Source organism: Macrotis lagotis, chromosome 2, assembly GCF_037893015.1.
Source record: "Macrotis lagotis isolate mMagLag1 chromosome 2, bilby.v1.9.chrom.fasta, whole genome shotgun sequence".
Classification (NCBI taxonomy): domain Eukaryota; kingdom Metazoa; phylum Chordata; class Mammalia; order Peramelemorphia; family Peramelidae; genus Macrotis; species Macrotis lagotis.
The window spans coordinates 263,392,006-263,416,688 of record NC_133659.1 but is presented as its reverse complement, the minus strand read 5'-3'; the positions used below and the strand labels follow the sequence as shown (position 1 = coordinate 263,416,688).

At 38.0% G+C, this 24,683-nt stretch overlaps 1 protein-coding gene across 9 annotated transcripts in view; it reads left to right on the top strand.

The window, feature by feature from the left end:
• Positions 1-5,042: 5,042 nt before the first annotated feature.
• Positions 5,043-24,683, top strand: part of LOC141514917 (nuclear protein MDM1-like) — a 32,732-nt gene continuing 13,091 nt past the window's right edge. For 3 of the 9 annotated variants that reach the window (XM_074226082.1, XM_074226086.1, XM_074226081.1), the window contains exons 1-7: positions 5,043-5,156; positions 7,767-7,881; positions 10,710-11,074; positions 12,170-12,304; positions 16,469-16,633; positions 22,672-22,751; positions 22,840-22,939. In XM_074226082.1, coding sequence (XP_074082183.1) covers positions 5,139-5,156; positions 7,767-7,881; positions 10,710-11,074; positions 12,170-12,304; positions 16,469-16,633; positions 22,672-22,751; positions 22,840-22,939 — 978 coding nt within the window. In that variant the 5' untranslated portion in view covers positions 5,043-5,138. The remainder of the gene's footprint in view (positions 5,157-7,766; positions 7,882-10,709; positions 11,075-12,169; positions 12,305-16,468; positions 16,634-22,671; positions 22,752-22,839; positions 22,940-24,683) is intronic. The other 6 variants (XM_074226089.1, XM_074226088.1, XM_074226083.1 and 3 more) reach the window with 5 other exon arrangements.

Here is a 24,683-nt window from a genome sequence, read left to right as displayed (position 1 = left end):
TATTTAATTCAATTCTACATTGGCCTCACAAAGTCCTTGCCTGATTGCAACATCCCTATTAGAAGAACCCTTGTTTCACATGCTTCTTGGCTGGATATCAACAATCTTTGAGCTCCCCTGGGCTTCAAAGTTCAACTAGCTGGTTGCAAAACTTAATGTGAACACAGCCCTTGCCCTTTCTTAGTGTTTAACTCTCCTTACCTCTTGAGTTTCACAAGTTTGTGGCTGCTAGAATAATTCCTTCATCTAAAATAAACAAATAAATAAAATGAAAATAAAATGAAATAATAGATACAGAGGCAAGGAACTACATTCTATTATCATGGACCACAGACGAGATTGAGATGGCATGCATGCAAGGTCTATTCCCTTATGATATTATGACATTAGCCAGGAAGAAATCAAAACCAAGTAAGATAAATTAACAAGCTTATTCTTTTAATTTTGGATGATTATTTTTTAATTTTTATTTTTTTGTGGTATGCTTTTCCAATTCCATTTGTGTGTATGTGTGTGTGTGTGTGTGTGTGTGTGTGTGTGTGTGTGTGTGTGTTTTGGTTCTGTTTACTTCACTTTACTTTAGTTCATGGAATTTTTTCTATGCTGTTTTCTGTATACTATACTTGTTTCTCACTTTCACAATTTGTTTAGCCATTACCAAATGGGCATCTATTTTTTCCATTTCTTTGCTACAACAAAAAGGGCTGCCATAAATATTTTGGTGTAAATAAGACCTTTCTTCTTATTAGTTGCATTCTTGGGGAATATACCTAGAAGTGGAATCAAAAGGTATGACTAGATTATAGACTTTCACCTTTTTTGCAGAATTCCAAAATACTTTCCAAAACATGGATCCACCAATAATACTTTAGTGTACCTAGCTTTCTACAATCCTCCAACACTGACTATTCTGTCTTATGTCATCTTTGACAATTTGCTCAGTGTGAGGTGAAACCTCAGGGTTGTCTGATTTGCACTTCATTTATTATTCATGATTTGGATCATTCTTTCATATGATTGTTGAGAGTTGAAATTCTTCTTTGGAAGCCCATTTAATCATATCCATTGGTCATTTATCTATTGAAGAGTGGTTTTTGTTTTTGTTAGTTGTCTGAATATCTTGGATACCAAATCCTCAACTGAGAAATTTGATACAAAGATTTTTCTTTTCATTCAATAGCTTCTTTTTTTTTTATCATAGATACATTAACTCTATGTGGGCCTGAAGTCAAGAAGACTCATCTTTCAGAATTCAAATTTGACCTCAGATATTTCTGAGTAGTTGTATGACCCTGGGAAAGTCATTTCAAGCCCTTTGCTTCAGTTCCTCAGTAAAATGAGTTGAAGGAAATGACAAATTGCTCCAGTATCTTTGCCAAGAAAGAGCTTTAATGTGGGTTGGTTTTGAATCTTATCTCTGCCATTTGTGTGTCTTGGAACAAGTAACTTAATTTCTCTAGACCTGAATTTCCTCAGGGTCACACAGCTAGTAGGTTTCTAAGCCTGGATTTGAATTCAGGTTTCCACTGACTCTAGGGCTGAGACTCTATGGACCACCTAGCTGCCTAGATGATCCTTTTAAGGTCCTTCCAGCTCTTGATCTCAAGAGCCTGTGGAAATGAAATATTAACAAAGCATCTGGAATAATCAGTTTATCACAATGGAGCAAGAATGAAAGGCAACCTTGGGGACCCAGAGAGGGCAAGTGATTACTCCAGGTCACACAAGAAGTAAGTGACAAGAGGTAGGATTTGAATTCAAGTCTTCTGACTTCAAAGTGAATGTTTTTTCCCAATTATATCTCACTGCCTCTTAGAGCTGCAGGCAGAGTCCTACTTGAATAGGGTTGCTATTTTCCCCTGCTGTTAGGTTGAACAGTGTCTTGTTTTTGCCATTCCTGATTTAAATGACAGAGGGACTATCCTCACCAATTAGCATGCATCAAATGCCACCTGGGTATATGGCTCCATAATAAGAGCTAAGCAGGCAGCCAACCAATTTCTTATTCTCTTTGTTCCATTTTTTAGAGGATTTAGGTCATGCTAATCTTTCTTTTCTTTCTGTTTTCAGTTCTTCTTGATCATTTATCCCTGAATGAGATCATTGAGTGGCTTGGCTTTAATCACATAGTTCTTCACACATTTCAGTTAACAGTCCAAAAAAGTTCTTAACTCTTGAAGGCTTTGAACACAGCTAGCTGAAGAACACAACTACCTTGTTTTGATAGTTGTGAGCTGGTCATTGTTTAACAACCTTCTCTTCAGGGAAAAAAATATGTTCAATCGAATTTTAAATTTAATCTGAAGTTTTTCCTTTTCTCTATCAGTTCCATTAAGGTGAAGTCTAATATATAAAAAAAAAAACTGAACCCTGATTTGTAGTTTTGCCTATTTCCCAGAGGTAAATGCTCCCATTAGAACTTTAACAATGGACATACTTTTGTATGAGACCCACCTATGTGTGAGAGAGGGTCTGTGACACTAGAAAGTGACCCCTGTAAGCTTCAGACCAACTTCCACTAGATCATTCCAATATTTTATCAGTTTTTTTCCTAAGTTCTCTCACAGTTTTTCTAATGATAACAAAGTCATCTTGACATAGCAACATTTCCATGCAATTCCTGTCTACAGTTACCTTCTCCATAAGGCTTCAAATTGGAAAAATACTTAGGGAAGAATGAAAATTACCTTTTCTCTGTCTTCCTTTGCTATTGGAATCTGATTATCCACTGCATAAATTCATCATTGAAAACCACTTAGCCTAGAAATCATTGAGGGATATCTTGAACTCTGGACATGATATTTTGATCTATTCTAGTTACCTTATTCAAAGTTTGGTAACCCTATAAAATTATAGATTTTCCCAGTTTTCTTCTCTACTCTTACTCTAGGTTAGTGGTGTCAAATGCAAGCAGAAACAGATCCCTATAGGCCACACAATGACTTAGAAAACCACAAAAGAACATCATCTATATTGTATTGTATTGCAGTTTTATTTTGCTTAACATTTCTCAATTAAGATTTAATATGGTTCCTGGGCCATTGCATGTGGCCTCTGGTAGCTTGACACCTTTGTTGAAGGACTGTAGGATTCTGTAATAATGCCACTGTTCTGCAGTTTTTCAGAGTTTAAAACATCATTCATTAGAGAGGGGCATCTTCCCTGAATGTTAGGCATTCTAGGTGGAGAAAAGAGAACCGGAGCTAAAGTCAGGAAGACCTGAGCTCAAACTCAATCTTAGAGACTAGCTGTATGATTGTGGCAAGTCACTCAATCCCTATTTCCCTCAGTTTCCTCATTTGTGAAAATGAACAGGAGGAAGAAATGATAAACTACTCCAGTATCTTTGCCAAGAAAACACTAAATGGGGTCATGAAGAGTTATGACAAAAACCCCCCAACAAAATTGTATTTTGTTTGTTGGGATAGCCTCAAAGGCAAGGGTTATATAATGTGTATTTTGTCATCTTTAGCATCTAGCACAATGAAGTCTCTTAGCAAGTATACATACATACATATATATATATATGTATATATATATATATATACATATATATATATATATATATATATATATATATATATATGTATATATATATATATATGCATGCGAGGTGGGGGGAGGATTTGTCCCTTTTTCACCACCCTGAGTTCAATTGATGTAATCACAAATGATGGAGTATTAACATGTTCTTTTTAAAAAAAAAATTGTATTTATTTATTTATTTTTCCAACCACATGGAATGAGTTTTTCAACAATCATTTTTTTCAAGGTTTTGAATTTTATATTTTTCTCCTGCTTTCCCTCCCCCCCCAGAAAACAATCTAACATAGCCATTTATGTATAATCATGCTAAACATAGATTTATGTTAACATGTTTTTCTGATGGAATTTAGGGGACATGCCCCTGAAAGTCTTTAAATAGCTAAGGCTGGAGTTAAATAGCAGGCCAGTTTCTAGCAGTTTGGGAGTGAGATCATACTAGGAAGTAGTAAGGAGGCATGGGCAGGTATCCATCCCCCCACCCCATCATGGCATCAGAAGAGCACTTTACCCATTAGGAGATTCCCTGATCAGTAGTTGGGAGAGTCAGCTTGAGCTACAGCTGAGATGCATCCTGCAAGAAGCAGAGACATCCACCCTGGAAATATCGAAGGATCCAAAGAGGCAGTGACTGGGGAGGGGGGGAGGCTCTGCAGAAAAGAGAGCAGCTGTCTACACTCTCAAGAGAGAGCTAGCCCTGGCCCCTGGGTGTCACCCAAGCAGGGCGAGCCCTGGGAGGACTCTACAGGAGACAAAGGGATGGAAACCCCACAGTGTTGTGGTCCCGCTACATTGTATCCACTCTGCCCTCCCTGGGATACAGTGTGTCCTCGTGGGGAACATTTCCGGTCCCTGTTTTTTTCCATCGCGTTCTCCTCATTGTGACCGTGGGCTGCAGCTAAGGAGAAGCTCGTCTTGGCTCAGTGGCTCTAAGGGGCCGGTGGGCCCGGAACGTGAGTAAGAGACGGGACTAGCGGCGCCTCCATTTCTCCGTAAGGGAGTGCAGGCCCACGGCCTTGGGGGCCTCGCCGGCCGGCGTCACCCAGCTGCTGGCGGCGGCCCTGTAGCCCGGAGGCTCCACCCCAGGCGGGGGGCGCCACGCACAGCGGGGCTCAGGCCCCGAAGCCCTGGACTCAGGCGGCTTACAGCTCCGGCGGGAGCCGCCTCTCCCGCTGGCTCCGCCCATTCGCGTGAGTAAGGGCGGGGCCCGAGGCCCGCCCCCTGACCTCCTCGGAACTCCGGCCCTCCCGAGCCTCCGGTGGCCGAATGCCCCGCCCGGCCGGGAAGGCGCGCTCTGCTATTGGCTGCGAGGCCTGAGGGGGCGGGGCGCCGAGCCGGGAAGGCGGTCCCGGCTAATGGTTGCGAGGCCCGAGGGGGCGGGGCGCCGAGCCGGGAAGGCGCGCCCGGCCATTGGCTGCGAGGCCCGAGGGGGACGGGGCACCCCGCCATGTAAGGGCGGGCCGGAGCGCGCTGCGCCGGCGCGTCGCTGGGGACGCCGGAGCGGGACGCCCCGGGGCCCCGCCCACTGGGCTCTTGTCCCGTTAACCGCGGCGGCAGGAGGGCGGCGGCGGCCCGGCGGCAGGGGCGGCCGAGACATGCCCGTGCGCTTCCGGGTGAGCCCCCGGGGGGGCGGGGGGCGGGGGGCGGCGTGGCCCGGAGGCCCGGCGCCCCGTTTTACAGACGAGGAAAGCGAGGCCCCGCGGAGGGGACGGCCGGGCCTGCGCGGCGCGGGCCGCTCGTGAGCGCGCCGGCCGGGCTCGGGGGTCCCGCCGGGCGCGGCCTGGGGAGCGGGGGACCTTTCGCCTCGACTACTCCAGCTTCGATGCTTCTCGAGTCTGGTGTTGGGGGGCGGGGAGGGGGAGGGTTTCTCAATCAGCGCTTCTGAGAAGGGGGTCCCCAAAGCTGGCGGACGTGAAAGCCATTTGGGCTTGAGACTGCGCCTGCGCGACCCCCGTGGTCATGACTGTAATAACAAACGATAATAAGATTGCTGTTTCTTGGCAGAGACACGGCAGTGGTTGGGCATTTCCTCTTCCGCTTCATTTTACAGACGAGGAAACTGAGGCAGGCAGGGCACAGTGACCCACCCAGGGTCACACAGCCGCAAGTACCTGAGGCTGAGTTTGACCTCAGGAGAATGAGCCTTCCTGATCCCCGGACTTGATGCTCTGTCTGAGGCTGCTCATAATCATCATCATCATCATAATAATAATAATAGTGATGATGATGATATAATGATACCGATAATCAAATAGCAACCATTTACACAGTACTTCATGGTTTACAAAGAGCTTTATGTATCTCAATTCATAATGATAATGTTACTATTTTTGTGTGTTTTATGCTTTGCAGAGAGCTTTATGTATCTCAATAATAATGACATTGGCACCATTTATATAGTACTTTATGGTTTATAAAGAGCTTCATGTATCTCATTCGATAATAATGATGATAAAAGCAACTAATATTTATATAGTAATTACTCTATGCCAGGCAATTATCTCTTTTGATCCCCAGGAGAACCCTGGAAGGTGCCGTGCTGTCATTTGCTTTTTATAAGTGGGGAAACGGAGGCAGATAGAAGTGAAGTGACTTGCTCAGGGTCACACAGCTAGTATGTGTCCAAGACAGGATTCAGGAAGACAGAGAACTAAGTTCTGTGCTCTCTATGCACGGTGCCACTTGGCTATATTTGCGTTTCTTTGTATGTGTATGCATACATCTAGGCACAGACATATACATACATATGTATATGAGCTTACACATTTGCATAGACATACATGTGTAGTGTCCCAAAAGTCTTAGTGCACTCACACGACTATTTCTGTGTATATTTTTACACAATATGCACACACACATATCTATAATATATACATGTGGATACATACACATATACAACAGATGTTCCAAAAGACTTAATGCAATCCTTTATACACTATGCCCATTTTTATGTTTATATATGTATAAGGTTTATGGATACATACAAACATACATACACACAACAGGTGTCCCCCAAATCTTAGTGAACTCTTCTATGCACTCTGCCTCCTAACTGTATTTGTGTGTATGTGTGTATTACAGATAATATGTGTGTGTATTTAAGAGAGAATATGTCCCCAAAGTCTTCGTGCAATTTAAATTTTGAAAAAGAGTCGTTTAATAGCTATTAAAAGTTATGATTGCATGAAGACTATTGGGATAACTTATATGCGCATGAACAAATTGGCAGCATGTGAATGTATAAATGTATAAAATGTATAAAATTCCTTGTAAATTTTAATTGCACTATATGACTTCTAGTGGTTATTATTTATCATTTGATATTTCAATTGATAAAGCTGGTTTCTTTTATTTACTAAGTGGTTTACCAAAACTTTTGAAAGCACCAGAGGCAGCTGCCTGATATTTTGGAGGCAGTGCTGCATTTGAACTCAGAGGTTCTAAACTCTAATACTTGCTCTTCCACTCTAGTGCAAGACTTTGGGCAATCAAGTTCACATCTCTAGATCTCTGTATCCTCATCAGTAAAATGAAATTGGACCAGATAGTTCCAGAGTCTGTGTGTGGTCTTTTCTAGCTCTAATTCAATGATCCTCCGCATTTTCATTCTTTTAAGAAATGGAGATTCTGATCGAGAATCACAATTTCTTATGCATTTTAGAGTTTGGGTGAAGTGCTAGATTAGCTCTTGAAATCATTTGCCCTTTAAAACTTGACCGATGAAAAAGTGACTGTCTTTCACGTGGCCTGACAGGCCTTCTGGTTAGGTAAGTGTGTACTCAGGGTTCTCAGTCTTAACTCTGCTGCACCTTATATTATATAGATCCTGTCATCCAGAGAATACTTTAACAAGTTTTAATTCAATTTAACAAGAATAGTAAAGATTGAAGATTGAAAGATAAAAAAGGCTAAATATACCCTCAAAGAGCTTGCTTTCTATTGAAGTATGTACGTGTAAACAGAAAGGTAAAATGAAGATAATCTGAACAATAATAAACATGGAACTCAAGAAAGGCTTCCCATAGAAGAGTGTACTACAGGCAGAATTTGAATTAAGTAACAATAGTTTCATGGTAATGATAACCTACCATGAAGGAATTCATTTAATTTCTTGTCCCCCCTAGTTATCACAGGGAGATCTTTTGTATTTGATTACTAATCCTGAGTTTTGAAAAATTTTTTAAAGGTTCAAAAGTACTACTATACATATTTGTCTTTTATAGGGTTTGAGTGAATACCAGAGAAATTTTCTGTGGAAGAAATCGCATCTCTCAGACTTAAGTAATTCTCTAGAAAGTCAAAAGCATCCATGGTCTGGACTTCGATCAGATCAAATTGGTAAGTTTTGGAAGCTGATGGCTATTAGAATTTGTGCTAATTTTTTTTCTTACTTGTCAAAATAATAATTCAATTTGGCTTTGCAGTTAATAAATTGTGAGGTCTTCCCAGAGGTCTTATGGTTGTCCTTGTGGACATTTGCGAACTTGACATGTTTGACATTAATTTAAACCACATTGACTTATAAACATCAGAACACTATCCAACAAAGAGGCATGTGAAAGTCTGCAGGGCAGAGCAGATGGTGTATTTTGACTTGTGCTCTGGCCAGTGTTTTGTGTAATTTTTGCAAGTTGCTATCAGTTGACATCACCTCATGAGCAACCGAAGTTGAGGCTGTAGAGAACAGAGTCAAACTGGAGTTTGATGGAAGGGCCCACTGTATTTAACCCCTCTATCTCTAACCCCTCTGCTCCTGTACTTCACCCCTTCTCTAAGTCAGACAAGACCTCGCCATGCTGGGAAAGTCTTTTTGGGTGCTCTTGGTCTTGGAGTAACAGGACAGGAACTGGGAAAAGGGAGAACTTTTAACAGATTAGGTCAGGGGATTTCTGGAATCATCTGGGGGTTGGGAAGAAGAGCGCCCCCATCACTAAACTCAGGAGCAGTTAGGTGTCTGGACTTCTGACTGTGCTTGCTCAGAATTAGGCTGCTCTCTTGTCTGAGTTCTTAAATACTTCAAAAGTGGGGTAACTTGTTGGTGCAGTGGATAGAGCACCGGCCAGGGAGTCAGGGGGACCCGAGTTCATATATGACCTCTTTTACTTTCACTAGCTGTGTGACCTTGGACTAGTCACTGAACCCCATTGCCTCACAACAAAACAACAAACAAACAAACAATAAATACTTCAAAAGCTATGTGATGTTGAATGCAAATGGTAATTCCTCCATACCTTGATTGGTGGTTCAAGTTGTTCTGGACAGCCTTTTTGAACTTGTTGTGACTCAGTTTTTTTTTTTTTTTTTTGGTGGCAGAACTTAAAGCCTTTTCCTCTTATTATGTCAGCCCTGCTTGAGCTTTTTCTGCATGCAAACTTTGAAGACCTCAGATTTACATGCAAGCAGTATGAATCTCAGTGTATGACTTTGATAGTTGTTACTTAGTCAGATGCTGGAAATTCTACCAGTTGGAGTCTATGGTAAATTGTCAAGTCCAGTAAATGTCCTGAAAATGCAGATTTTAGTTGGCGTGATAAGGGGAGATGCTATTTATAATCTATACCTTTGGGCTCAATTAGTTTGATCAGATTTCCTTCTTAAAGTGAGATGACCCCATGGGGAAATAGGTAGAAGGAGGGTATAGAGAAGGAATAGATAATTTGGAATGATGGTAATATTGTGGGAGGGGAGACTTATAGAGGGAGCTTGGGCAGTGTGAGAAACTGCAACCCTTTAAGGATCCAGAAGTCTGGAGAAAGGGAGGTGAAAAATGCCAAATAAAATCTCAAGATATATCTATGGAACTCTCTGTTCTTGCCTTTTCTGCCAGTTTTCTTGTTAATATTCTCTATTCTCCAAGACTCTACAGTGTTGGAAGGTAAGAGCAAACTCCCTTTTCTATTCATGTTGCCTGGTGAGACTTGGAAAAACTCCCTTGTGTTCCTCGCTTGCCAGATGGAGCTACCCCCACTCAGAAACATAAATCACTGATGTGCCTTTACTTTACCTAGGATCTGAGCTAGGAAGCATCTTAGGAATCATGCAGTCTACATCCTTCCTTTTACAGGTGGAGAAACAGGAGTTAGCTCTGTGACTTAGGGAAACCCCTGCCTGTGTACGTGCCCAAGGTTGTGTGGGTGGTATGGAGCAGAGCCATCATTCCTGAGGGGGTCTTCTGCCTCTAGATCCAGGATTATTAGTGGGTGCAGTAAACAGGATTTGGAGAGAGACTTTTGGTCTTGCATCGTATTTTATAAGGTCACTTAGAAGGAATAACAGACACTACCCAGGCCCCCTCACTTACTCTCTCCATCATCATGTTTCTGTCCTCTCTTCTTTCACTTCTTGATTACTTGAAAACAGAGAATTTAGAATTACATCCTGTGTGCTCTTGGGCAAATCATTTAATCTCTATTCCAGTTTCCCCAGTTTTAAACTTAAGGGGTCATATCAGACTTAGATGGCCTTTTTGACTCCTTGCAAGCTCCAGATTTATGATTTATGTCTGAACTTTTCCACACAACACAATTTTCTTTATAACTAAAGAACTTTCCCCAGTTTTAGACAATTTTGGTTTGTTTTGTGACTGAGACTCGCAATCTGTAAATTCCATTTGTCTAAAAAAAAAGTTTGCTCTATCAAAATAGATTTATCAGACAGTATTCGCTTGCTAAGGATAGTTTTCTTAGTTCTCTGGCCATCAAGGCTAATGTAGAATCTTTTTTGGGAATCTCTTCTCATCTTGGAATATTCACTTTTCCTCTGCCTAGTCTGCATAAGTAAGCCTTTTGAAAAGGTTCAAATTTGAATAGCACCAGAGTCAGTTGTTTTTATTAAATAACCAGGAAAAAAAATTAGAAACTGTGGCAACAGGTCCTCTTGACTTTCCAAGAATATGATGTCATAACCTTGCTGCCTATCACAACTGACTGGAAGAGTATGACTACTTTTTTTTTCCTAAGAAGACTTGTAAATTTAGATTTTTTAGTCTGTTTCTTCTTTTGAAAAATCCTTATTTAGTTTTCTTAAAGACTCTCTAAAACTCAAGTAAGCTGATGCATTTTAACTTGAATTTCTCTGTCTTATACAAATTCATGTCTTTATATCATTAGAACTACCGTAATGAAATTAGAATCACTTAAGTAGTCTTATTATTAACTCTTTTATAGGAATCACAAAAGAACCAAGTTTTATCTCAAAGAAAAGAGTTCCTTATTATGACCCACAAATTTCCAAATACCTTGAGTGGAAGTCAGAAGATGCCTCTGAAAATGAGTTGGTTGTATTACCAGAACCTGAAGTCCCCAAAGGGACAGAATTGCAGGAAAAAGATGGCTTGAATGAAGGAAGAATTTTAACCCGTGAGGCTCCTAGAGTGCTCAAGAGGGTTTGTTCGCACTCTGCTGACTCCCAAGTTGAAGTCATTGACCCTGTGGATGATGATAAAGAAGAAATTTCAGATCCCACACCCATGAAAGAAAATACAGAAACCCAAAAACCTACCCAAGGTCTTTCAGAAAATGTCCATGACCAGGTAAGAATTTTCACTAAGTTTTTCTGAAAGGTAAAAGAAAAAAATCTCAGTTTTACAGTAGCTCTAGTAGTATTGGCATAACTAAAACTCTTTTGTGTGTTATACATTGGGGAGGGGGTGTTTTTGTGTGCGTGGGGGGGTAGTCAGTGCTCACTGAGTCTCCCCTTTGGTGTTATAATTGCAGGGATTGGTAGTAAAAGTTGAACTTTGGCTGAGTTAGGGACCATTTCTAAACTTTGATTCCACATAAACTTTGGAAACAGTGTCAGTGACACAAAACAGTAGATGATCTGCCTCTGGATTTTATTCACTATTTATCAGTACCTGAATCATGAGAGAGAGAGAGAGAGAGAGAGAGAGAGAGAGAGAGACAGACAGACAGACAGACAGACAGACAGACAGACAGACAGACAGACAGAGACAGAGACAGACAGGCAGGCAGATACTTTGGTCTATCCTTTAAAGGTTGACCTCTCAATAGTCCCTTTTCAGTTTCTTATCATGGACCAACAGGAACTCAAAACAAAATCATGATTGACAAAAATCCTAAGAGGAAGGAGGAGAGATCTGGCTGGGTGTCCCAAGTATTATTGCCAACCTTGCTTTCTCCTTCCAAAGCCACGTGGTGGTCACACACATAAGGGTGTGTAGCAGTTCTTGTAGGAATATCACCCTCTCCTAGGTTCCTTTGCCTGTTGGAGCTCTCCTTCCCAGTTTCTTGTCTGCAGCTAATGGGGACAACAGAAGATACTAATAGTATTAGAGAAGAACCTGTGGCCCCTTAGAGAAAGCAGACAAGGAGAAGGGATTCCAGAAAGGTGATTTGGGAAGCTTGGTGGGCAGGGGACAGTGTCTGTGGCAGTGACTGAGCAAATAGTGACAGCTCTTGATGGCTTGTGGATAAGACAGTCATAACTAAAATACTAGCATAATATTTAAGAATGTCATTGTTAAATGTTTTGTCACTATTTGGATTTGAAAAATCTTAATAGCTTTAAGGAGAAATTAAGAATTGGTTTAAATGGCAATTGCATCAGTGATGGAAATTAAAAAAAAACTTGTATAAAAACATTAAAAAAAGGTTTTTTTAAACAGTTGGACAGGATTCTACGGAGGAAAGTAGGATTGCCTGTTGCTCCCACATATCATTCCCTCAGAAATTCTGAATATCAAAGACAATTTGTGTGGAAGACCCCAAAGGAGAATTCCCCAATTCTTGCAGCTAATCAGGTAGCTTGAAGGATGGGTTTGACAGTATTTGGTAACTTTTTACATTGCATGCTAACATGGGATGAAGATCTTAAAAGAAATTAAACTGATGTATGAAAGAAGTAGAATCCAGAAAAGTGAAAATTTTGCTTAAAATTTTCTTTAAATTACTGAGTTGGGTTCCTTAATATTACTTCAAATTTCTCCAGAGATTTAATTTCCTTTTTCTTCTTTTCTTTGTAAGTCTACTCAGACCTCATATTCATTTTTTCCCCTTAAAGACCCCCATGAATTAGAAGTGGAATGAGATATTGTTAATTATATCTAAAGCAATGATCTTGTCAGTTATAAACTGTTTTGCATTTATAAGCATTAGTTTGTTACTTTAGTCATAATTCTCCAATGCAAAAAAATGTGACTTAGATAGCTTTCCAGAACTGATAACAGGCATACCTTTGCTTTTTAAAAATCTACTCACAGAGGTCCTAAATAGATTAAATCTGCTAACAAGGTTAGAAATCTTACTTGAGAATTAGAAAATGAAAGGTTTTCTTCTCTGTGGTCTCTAAGATCTTATTTTTTTCAGGTTGTGTTCCTTAAATAGAGATGAAAGCTGTGTCATAAACCTGGGGGTTGCTTTGGTGGGCTTATATGCAGATGAAAGAATTGGGTTAAGTCAATGTTGTTTCCTTAGAATGAACTAAGTGTCTTAGGCATTAATTTCATCCCTTTCATTAGAGAAGGATTTAAATAAGTTTTTTGGGATGCAAATTTGGTATTTCATTTGAAGCCAGATAAGTTTCTGAATTCTGTATCTCTATTATCTCTCTCTCTCTCTCTCTCTCTCTCTCTCTCTCTCTCTCTCTCTCTCTCTCTCTCTCTATATATATATATATATATATATATATGTATTGGAGAGCTGTATGAAAGAAGCTCAAAATGAATTTCTAAATAAATTCTGTTATACCAAAAACCTGTTCTCTGAAAAGATAACTTATACAAGTTTGTAAGTTAACTGTGGCACCTTTGGTTAAGAAATTCCCTGGGATTATAAAGTACCAAATCAGTACATTCTGTACTTGGATTCAGACTTTATCAAGAAATAATGTTTAGGAAGTACAAACAAATAATAAAATCTCCATCTTTATATATTGAACTTATACCCTCTGGACTTGTTTTTTCAAGGGAAAAGACAGAAATATGAAAAAAAGTTTTTTCTTGCCTCTTATAAGTTGTTTTAGTTTACGATAAATTTTATTTTTAGTTTTTGCAAGGCAATGGGGTTAAGTGGCTTGCCCAAGGCCATATAGCTAGGTAATTATTAAGTGTCTGAGGCCAGATTTTGAACTCAGGTACTCCTGATTCCCAAGGCCAGTGCTCTATCCACTGTGCCACCTAGTCACCCCTATTTAAGATAAAAATTAAATAAGAGATGCTCACCTTTCAGATATAAGTTTTTCCTTACTGAATATAATTGAACTTAAATAAATTATGATTTAATAAATAAGTACTGCTGCACTGTTTAAAATACTATTGCAGGAAATGGGAAAAAATTAAGAGAATAAATAAAAAAAAGTACGAAGCTAGTAAATGAGTTAATTTTTTAATTAAATTAATATTATGATTGAAAGATCCTGAAATCCAGGAATCCAGAGTTCGAAGCTTCTAGACTGAATTTTCTCATTAAATTCAGACTTATTGAATATGAGAGCTAGAAGGGGCCTTAAAGTTTACCTCTCTGGGCCTCAGTTTCTTCTTATGATGAGACTTGAATTAGATGACTTGTCCAGTGTCTAGCAATGTAAAGTGGCTCATTACTGTTCCTTTTGTTTTCCAAAGGTCCTTTCCAGATTTAAACTATCAGAATTCCTTGACCTTGTAGCAACAGCCTTTTAAGTAGCTGGTATTCATCACAACTCATTTTCATTTGCTGGATTGACCCTGTAGCAGACATGACTAGGTGTGTTTGGTTGGCCTTTCTGTTTTCTGTCTAATACTTTGTTTCTTTCACTCTTGTGTTCAGAAGGAATTAGTGCACTGAAGTTCAGTTTAATAGATAGTTGTTAAATTAAGGTATTTGTTAGACTGTCTTCTATATTGGGGATAGAGAGGCAAAATGCTTGGGGATCAGATGGGTTCATTTAGCTGGATACAAACACAGGGATGGTTTTGTGGAGTGCTTTGGTTGAGCTGTCGTGGTAATGTTGACCTCCAGGGGAAAGTTAGTAGACCAGTTTGACCTGAAGATAGAAACTGAGACAAACAGGGTTAAGTGACTTACTTTTGGCTAGATTTGAACTTAGATCTTCCTGATTTCCAGGCCAGTACTGTCCACTGGGCCACCCAGCTGCCTTAATGTTGTTGTTGTTTAGTCATGTCCAACTCTGTGGGGTGTTGTAGGCAAAGAGACTGGAGTGGTTTGCCTTGTCTTTCTCCAGCTCATTTTTACAGGTGATGGACTGAGCCAAACAGGGTGAAATTGAAATTATTTACCTAGGATTACAGTGCTAGTGTTTCAGGTTAGATTTGATCTCAGGTCTTCCTGACTCTAGATCCATTAAAACATGATTACAGATGAGTCAATGAGGCATGTGTGTTTGTATGTATATGTATGTATGTATGTATATATGTGTAGATAATTTCTGGTAGGATACTAGCAACTGAGGAGAGCTTCTTCATGGAGGTGGCTGTCAGCCTGTACCTTGAAAGGAGCTAGGATGGAGAGATCTTATGGGCTGATTTCCTGGGGGTACAGTGGATGAGGACAGGATGGGCAAATGAAGCATTTGGAGAAGATATTGTGAAGAGTAGTGCCATGTGGAGGTGGAGTGGAGAGAGGGAGCTGGGAGAAAACCATTTAGGAACCTTGTCAAGTAGGCCATGAGGAGGCTCCATGTGTGGGGAGTGGTGGAGCACTTGGAGAGAAGAGAATGAATCTAAGAGCCAATGAGGAGAGAGATCTGATAGATCAGAGCTGGGGGGCAGGGGGAGCTAGTGAGAGTGAAGGGAAGTGCTAAGAATGACTCCTGTTGGACCTAATAAGATTGACATGCCAATGGGATATTAAGGTAGGATGGAGATGTGCAGAATCAATCAAATAAAAAACATTTATTAAGCACTCTTTCTATACCAAAAGACAGTTTTTTTGGTAAGACTTGGAGAGATTGGGGCTGAATTTGTTTTAATAGTCATCTGCATAAAGATAATTGAAACCCTATTGAGAGTGAAGAGAGGATGGCCCAGGAAAGGAATTCGGGGAGTAGAAGCTGAAAAGTTTGGAGATACATGATGATTCAGCAAAGGAGACTGAGAAAGTAGACAAGGAAGATAAATAGGAGAGCATTGTGTTATGGAAGCCAGGGGAAAAGAGGTTCTTAAGAGGAAAAGGATTTTGAACATATCAGAAGCTACAGAAAGGTGAAAAAAAAAAGGATGAGAAATGAGAAAAGATGAAAAGAGATAATGGTAACCTTAGAGAAATAGGTTTCAGTAGGGTAGTGCAGAAAGAAGACAGATTTTAAGAGGCTGAGAAGTTGAGTAGGGACTGGGAAGGGAGAAATAAATTGGGAGAGTGGGATGGGATTAGAGACAATCCTTTTTAAGGAATTGACCTGAAAAAAGTCATTGGATTTTTGCAGTTAAGAGATTTTTTGTATCCTTGGGCAACATTATGAACCCTCCCTTCACCCCTTCATCATTGAGAATTAAAAAAGCAAACAGATCCATTTTGTTATCTTTTCACATTATTGTGATGTGCTAACAGTCTGTAATAGGAATTATAATTTAAAGCATTAGTCTGAGAACAGAGCAGATGGATTAACACATGCTGATCTTTGGGTTTTAGCTTCTTGGCATGAGAGTGGAAGTATAATGGACATCAAATACAGTTTTGTGTGCTGTAACTTAATCTTCAATCATTGTGATGTAGTGAAAAGTGTGTTAGATTCTGAGTCAGAAGACCTGGGTCTAGTTCCTGGTGCTGCCATTAGCTAGTTGGATAACCTTAGACAAGTTGTATTGCTTTTCTTTTCCTCACTTTTCTTATGTTTAAATTAAAAGAGTTGGATGAATTATCTTTTTAGCCATAGCATTTGGTTATATTTTATTTTCTATTCTTAGAGATCTCATTTTTGAATAGTTGAGCCTTGAAATTAGGAAAAATAACTTTGTTGTTCTTATTTTAAGGTTTTTTTTAGTAAAAATAAATCTGTTCCACCATTCAATGTTGATGTAACTATCCCTGAAACAGAATACAAGAGAAATTTCAAAGGTTTGTCTCCAAATAAAGAGAGAAGATATGGGCATGATTTGAAAGAGAATGAAAATCCCAAAATTGACTCCCCTGAGAAGGTATTTATCATTTCTTACTCCTTTTAACTACCATTTTCTGTATCTTATTCTTATTGGACATATGATGGCTTAATCTACTGGAAAAATAGCCTATCATAGCTTTCTAGGAACCATGAGTACAGACAGAATTTAAATAAAGAAAAAAAATATGGTCACAGAAATTGCCGTTCCATTCTTTTGTGCAAAGTATAGCAGATGACAAGATATCATTCAGTGTAAAGCATATGCATTACGTCAATATATATTATATATATATAGTATTTTCTTTAGAATATTGCAACCTTAGGGGGTGGCTAGGTGGCGCAGTGGATAGTGTACTGGTCCTGAGTTCAAATACAACCTCAGACACTTAATAATTACCTAGCTTTGTGGCCTTGGGCAAGCCACTTAACCCCATTGTCTTGCAAAAAAAAAAAAGAATATTCCAGCCTTAGAGAAGCATAACTTTGTCTCTACTTGAAATATTGTGTATATTGTCACTCTAGTCACCTTAAGAAAGATTATAATAGAAATAGAAAAGATTCGATGAGAGGTATTATCATCATCATCATCATCATCATCATTTTGATGGATCTGACCATGCTTCTCTTTTGAATTGGAGAAATGTAGCTATTTAAGAATAGCCTGGGGTTCATAACCACCAAATATTTGAGTTACTTCTCTCAATCCCTAGCTTCCTTTCAGACCCAGCTCAGAGATCATCTGCCATGTGGAGAAGCTTTCTTGGTGTTTCCCTTATCTTTGACCAACAGTTTTGGTGCTTTCTTCCTTCACAGATTTTCCTTATTTTGTGTTTAGTTGTCTGTATTCTCTAAGGCCTAAGTTGTGCTGCAAGTGCTGACTTGTATTGGTAGAGGGAACTCTTCCCTGGGAATACCCTCAACTAGAGAACTCTTGGATATATTCCCCAAGATCCCCAAGCCCTGTCCCTAAGGGTGTTGTGTAGGACACAATGGAGATTACCAAGCTCCCTGCCTTTTAGAAGCTTGCATTCTTCAGTTATGTAAGTCAGTACAAGGAGTCAGGGCAGACTCTTGGCCCTTACGGGCTCAGGAAAGGCCTCCCTTGTAAGGAGATTGAATGGGCTGCTCTTTGGGCCTGGTGGACAGTCTGGCCACCAAAAAAACCAGTGGAGGGTCCAGTTTGGGAACACAAGCTCCTTGAGGGAAGGGACCCTTTTGGTTTTGTCTTTGTATCCCTAAGACACCACCATGCTTTGTATGTATTTAACAAATTTCTATTGAATTGAGTGTTGGAAATGTGGCCAGCCTCCTGGGAGAGTAGTTAGAAGGACATTGATGTCTGGTCTTAGCAAATGAAGTTAGACATCTAAATAAATAACATATTATAGAATCATAGATCTTGAGCTGGAAGGGACCTCTAAGACCCTCTAGTCATAGACAGGAAATTGAAGCCAAGGGAGGTTTTATGGTCACACAAGTAGTAAGCCTCAGGGGTGGGATTTGAATTCAAGTCATCTAATGGGGGTGGAGTGGGCATTCTAGTCATTTAATGAAGAGTTCCCTCTAATGGGGGTTCAGTGACTAGTGTGCCAGCTTAATCTTGCTGAGTTCAAATCTGGCCTTAGACACAATGACTAGCTAGGTGACCCCAGGCAAATCACTTCACTCTATTTGTCTCACTTCCTTATCTCTAAAATCTGTAAAATTACTACAGAAGGAAATGGCAAATCATTCCAGTATCTTTGCCAACATAGTATATTCACCAGTATTTTTGCTTAAAATGGAGTTACTTAGAGTCACATATGACTGAAATAAGTGAACAACATCTTGCTCCAAAGTCAGGGTTATTTCCCCTCTACAATTTTATCTTACTCATTGAAACTGCTTAGGAAATACTTGTTATACTTAATTTTAATATTACTGTGCCTTACCTAGTCTCTTTTTATAAAGGTACCACATGGTGTTAAAAAGTATATATTTTATTTAATGTAGATGCATATAATGCAATATGACTTTAAATATAATATGATATATTTTAATATATTACTATATTATATTTTGTTCTTTAATATGTTTGGAAGACTTCTTTCATCTTTAATCTTCCTTTTTTCTTTATTGTTGTTTTGTTAGCTCTTGGGAGAAGATTTATTATTATCTATTATTATTATTATTTTTACATATCTTTTTGTAATTTAGTTAACTCTTCCCTTATGAATTTTTATTTTTGCATATTTCATATTTAATATGATACTTGCAACATTGCTATCTTTGTTTCCTTCTGAGTTTCCTTCTGCTCTCTTCTGTGTACTTTTAAACTTTTTATTTTTATTTTTTATTTAAGGCAATGGGGTTAAGTGACTTGTCCAAGGTCACACAGCTAGGCAATTATTAAGTGTCTGAGTTCCCTTTTGGACTCAGGTCCTCCTGACTCTAGGGTCAGTGCTCTATTCACCTAGCTGCCCCTTTCTGTGTTCTTTTAAAACGATTCATTGATGCACTTTTGTTTTTTTTCTTTCCTTTTTTTCCTTGTTATATTACTACCCCCCCAAAAAAAGGAATAAGAGAAAAACTCTCCCTTGAAACAAGAGTAGTTACATAAAACAAATCATATACCTAATATTAATGTGATCTGAATATTATCTTACTCTTCATCTTTCAAAAATCATTTTTCTAGCAGAAGAGGATGATCATGCTTCAACATCAGTTTTTTGGTATCATTACATTAATCAGAGTTCTTAAGTTTTTCACAGTTGTTTCCTTCACATTATAACCAGCATTTTATTAATTGTTCTCCTGGTTCTATGTTTTTCACTCTGGATAAGTTCATACAGTCCTCCTAGTTTTTTCAGAATCTATCCATTTAATCATTTCTTTCTTTTTGAAGAAACTATTTCATTTGTTTCTTACAGTTCATCAGTATGTCACATCTATAATTTTTTCATCCATTCATTCATTTGCATATATAAAACTGGCTTATATCCAGTTTTAGGTTTACAGGTTGGTACAAATGGGTCCTTTCCCTCTTTTCTTTATTCTTTTAGAGGTAGATGCCTAGTACTATTATTCCTAGGAGATGCACAGTTCAGTGATTTTTTGATGTTAGAACCAAACTGCTTTCTAGAATGGTGGTACTCTATTTTATAGTAAGCTCCTATGTATTTTTAGTATCAGATCTTTATTATAAAAATTTGGTGCAAATCTTTCCTAGTTCATTTTTTTTGTTTTGGTGGGGTCATGGGGTTAAGTGACTTGCCCAGGATCACACAAGCTAGTAAGTATCAAGTATCTGAGGTCAGATTTGAACTAAGATCTTCCTTACTAGGACCTATGCTCTACACTACATTACTCGGCTGCCTTCCCCTAGTTCGTTTTTTTTTTTTTAAATTCTAGCTATATTGATTTTGTTTATGTAAAATCTTTAAAAATAATCAAGACTGCTCATTTCATTTTCTGGGATTATCTCTTTTCTTTGACTGCTATTCTTAGATTTAACTTTTGCCTTTTGAAATATTGTATCCTAAGATTTTCTCTTCTTTCTGTTATTTTCAAATCTTACATAATTTTTTGCTATGGTTCCTTGGTACTTGAACTCTGGATTTTAGTTTTGATTGTCTTAGGTGTATTTTCAGTTGAAGTTTCTTTGATGAGATACTGTTTTTTTTTGGCAAGGCAATGGGGTTAAGTGGTTTGCCCAAGGCCACACATCTAGGTCATTATTAAGTGTCTGAGGCCAAATTTGAACTCAGGTACTCTTGACTCTAGGGCTGGTGCTCCATCCACTGTGCCACCTAACTGCCCCTACCCTCTGATTTTAATAAATCTGGATATTTTTTAAAATACAGTTTTTGTTTTATGTAGTTTTTCAGGGAATTGCAAGGATTTTAAAATTCTCTCTTGTTTCCATTTATTTGTTTTTGATAGATGTATCATGTAGCTGCTCTTTTAATTCTTGTGGTTGGGCCATTTTTTTCCCTCTTGAGGTTCTGTTTGTAGATGGTGTAGAGTTAATTTCTTCCTCTGGACTTATCTTTTAGGCTTCTCATGGATGGTGGTTTTGTATTTATGCCACCCCCTCCAGGGCACTATTGGTCCTGTTTCCTCTGTCATCTGCTTTGCCTTTTTCTAAAATGTTTTTCTTTAGTTTCTTCTGTTTATTATTTCTCTTACATTCCATCCTAGAATTGTATTCTGTAATTTTTATATCCTTTATTCCTTACTTAACTTCTTTATGGGATATGGGATAAAAACTTCTGAAGAACTAGATTGGAGCTCCCTCTTCTGATAAGTATCTTATTATTGCTTTTAAAGATCTTGTTCTATCCATTTTTCTGCTGTTTTACTTTTGCAGGTAATGAAGCTAGCAGACAGACTCAGTGCTGTGTGGTAGAAATTACCAACATGTTCTAAATTCTGCACCAATCCCTACCTCTTGCTGTCCTTTCTAAAGGTCATGATATCTTATTTCTGAGTCTTTTAATTCAATAAATATTTGTTGGTTTTTTGGGGGAGGGGATGCTAGGCCTATAAATTGGTATAGGGAACTTCAGTGAGGTAACTCCTACCAGTGCAAATACTATATTGTTGTGTACGTTTTAGTCTTAGAGTTATCTGGGGGGACTGCTATTCAGCATGTGTCAGATATAGAACTTAAATTCAGATCTGTGGCCAGTTCATAATTTACCATGATAGGCTGCCTTGAAATCTAATATAATAATAGGGCATAATAAATATATTAAAAAGAGATTGGAGTCAAATTTATAATAATAGGGGCATATTAAAAGAAGTTGAAATATATTTAACCCTTAAAATCTCCCTAGATATCTGTAGGACACTGGTCCTAAACACCACAGAGGTAAAACAAAGGCAGTGTTGATAGCTGGAAAGTGACTTAGGAAGAGAACTTTGGAAGAGGTTGAGAAGAAGAGGTGGTCAGCTAATATTCTTTGAGACAGGCATAGATATTCTCTTCAAAGCTCTACCTTCCCAAAGGAAAAGCTGGCAAATTGTCCTCATAATGTCTTTTTATGAATTCTTTTCCCTTTTAAAGAATGTCTTTTATCTTAATCTTATTTAACCAATCTAAAGGTATTTTGGGAACTAAGGATTTAGGTTGATGAGTTCAATGTGTGATTTTTGCTTCTGACCAAACCAAGAGAAGCTTGAAGCTAATTCTGGATGTCATGACTTTCAGGAATGGCCTGAAATGTTGATGGTAGAAAAGTTGTGTGTGCTGTTCTATAGACTGTGCCTTAAGACTTTGCTGATCTATGGAGTACTAATGAGATATCTGAGTTTAACAAGTCATAATTTTTTATGTAATTTTTATGGTAGATCATTTACATTTTTTCAAGGCTTAAAAATAAATATATATATATATATAAATAAGCACTCACATATATATGAATATAAATATACATGTATGATATATACATATGTATTCTTTTCCACAAAAGATGAATAACTGAAATAAAATTAAAGCAATTTGTTAATCTTACTTTAAAGTATTACTAACTTTTGTATTTTGTAGCAGAGGGCTGGTTTGTTATTAATTAATACTTGGTGAGAAGAGAAGAAATGTATTTGTTTCTCTTTCAGAATAAGAAGGGAATAACATTTACTGAGTGATCCCACTTGTTTTCCTTTTTGTGCCTTTGTAGTACATGTTACTACAAAAATGGTCATGCAGATAGATATTCAGAATATCAGGGTGAAAGCAGTAGTGATGTAAGATATGTAACAAAGTGGGATTACAGAGTAGTAAGTTGTTAGGTGTTATTTAAAAAAGGGAAAAAACCCCTATAAAACTGTGATCAAAATCTTTGCTGTGTCATAAAATGATGCTAGTTTTGGATCTATACTTATCCCTGACCAGGATGATTTAACTACCTCATAATAATTCACTTCATAGTTCTGTTTGATGTTCGTATTTAGCTTTAATTATTCAATGAATAAAACAAAATAAATCTTTCTTCTTCATGTAGAAATATTGTAATATAAAATCTAGAATTATAGAATTTCAACATTTTCCAATATAGTATTTTAAAAACTAACACTATTTAAATCATTCATTTTCAGTGTAGTAAAAAAGAAAATTCAAAACAGAGAAAAGCAGAAATGGAACCAGATGATAAAATTTCTCCCCATATATCTCAAAGGTTTGAGCATATTTTTGGATCAAAAATATCATGATTTTAAGACTTGTATTTAGAAAAAATTTATTTACTGTTGTTTTCTTTGTACTAGGAAAGTAAACACTGAATATAGAGCTAAATTTTTATCCCCATCTCAGTATTTATACAGAGATGGGGCTTGGAAACAGGTGAGGGAAAACACACTAAATCAGGTGAGTATTTGTAAATATAGGATATAGAAATGTTGACTACTTCCTGAGGTCTTTGTATTAGTGATGTTCTATGAGTAGAAAAATTTCTAGCATCTTTATTGGCAGGTTTAGACATATGGATTTAAAAATGTTTGAATTCTTTCTGCTTCTTACACCCCTTATATTCTTCATAACTCATGTCTGAGTTAGCCCAGTTCAGGTGTCTGTCCCTGCAGAAATGTTATTTAGTGCAGTCGTTATTTGTAGAGGATCCACAGCTTCACTCACCAGAAAGATGGGATGCTGCAGTCAGTGGTTAGAAATGTGGGCATTGAAGAAGGAGTTGGGAGCAGGGATCAATGGACAGGGGCGGGTGTAGAGGCATCTCAGAATTGGAGTATGACAAGAAGCCACATGGAGCCACCAGGTGAAAGAGTAAAGCAGTTTAGGCAACGATAGCATCAGGATCATGGAAAAATGTTAGCTAATAATCTAGGATCTCTGTTCTTAGGAAGCCTGAGTGATTTCACAATTTAAATGCAGGCTAAGCAGTTCAGATTAGAGTAGTCTGAGAAGCAGCAGGAGGAACAGCTTGTCTAGGCTTCCACTCTAAGCTTGTGGGGAGTAAGAGTGTTTCATTTTTTGTATTTTTATACACAGAACCTGCCACAAATTCAGTGATTAAGAAATACTTCTTGAATGACCCCAACACCTCCTTTTATTACCAAAGGTGTTATACTCAACCTTCAGGTTGCATTTCACAAGAGGGTAATAGTTTTAACCTGATTTCTCATTTTAAAAATTAGAAACAGGAATGAGCTGTATTGGAAGAAGGCAATTGAAATAAATTACTTGATATTATATTTGAGTTTCACAGTAACTTGTTAAATCAGTACTTTTATTATTCCCATTTTACAGAATAGGAAACAGAATGAAAGAGGCCAAGTGACATGTATAGATAATAATATTTTCCAGGATTTTAGAGGAATGCAATGAGTTGGGAAAATGTTAAAGAAAGTATAGGAGGCTCCCTTTGGCAGTCTGGTGAAGAATGTGAACCCTTTCTTGAATATTGTTTTTAACTGTATGAAATAAAATGCATAGGATTACAAAGGAAAATGATTACATTGAAGTAATTGTCAGTATTTTTAAAAATTCAGAAGTTCAAGGATCCCAGGTTAAAAATTTCTGCTCTTAAGGCTTTAGATTTTTAACTCAAGAGAACATTTCTTATCTATTAGGTAAAATTAGATTAGCAAGTCTATCACTATCTCAATTTTACATTTTCAGGGAACTTAGAGGGAAGAGATTTTTTAAAGGAAAGACCAATAGTTTTTAATGTTTCCTGGAAAGGAAAACTCCCATTGTCTTTGCAGTAATAGAGTTTATCATTTTGATGGAGTATTGAGTGGGTATAAAATTATGATATTGTGGGAATTCCTGCCACTGGTGGTTATAAGCATTTTAAATAAATAGTATAGTTGACATCTATTTCAGAAACTGTTAAGGTGAAATGGCATAGAAAAGGAATGAATTCTAAAAGAAAAAGGTACTGGAGATTCTTTGAGAAAGGGGCCATTTCCACACTACTGAAGATGGAAGAAATTTTAGCTGTTGACTCATGAATATGTAAAACGTACGGTATTTAAGGTACATGTCTTTATTTACAATTAATTTGTTCTTTTTAACTTTTTCTTTTAAACAGATTTTTTTTCAAATTGCATTTTAAGTGATTTGGTGGTTGCTTTTAAAAGGTTAACCTATT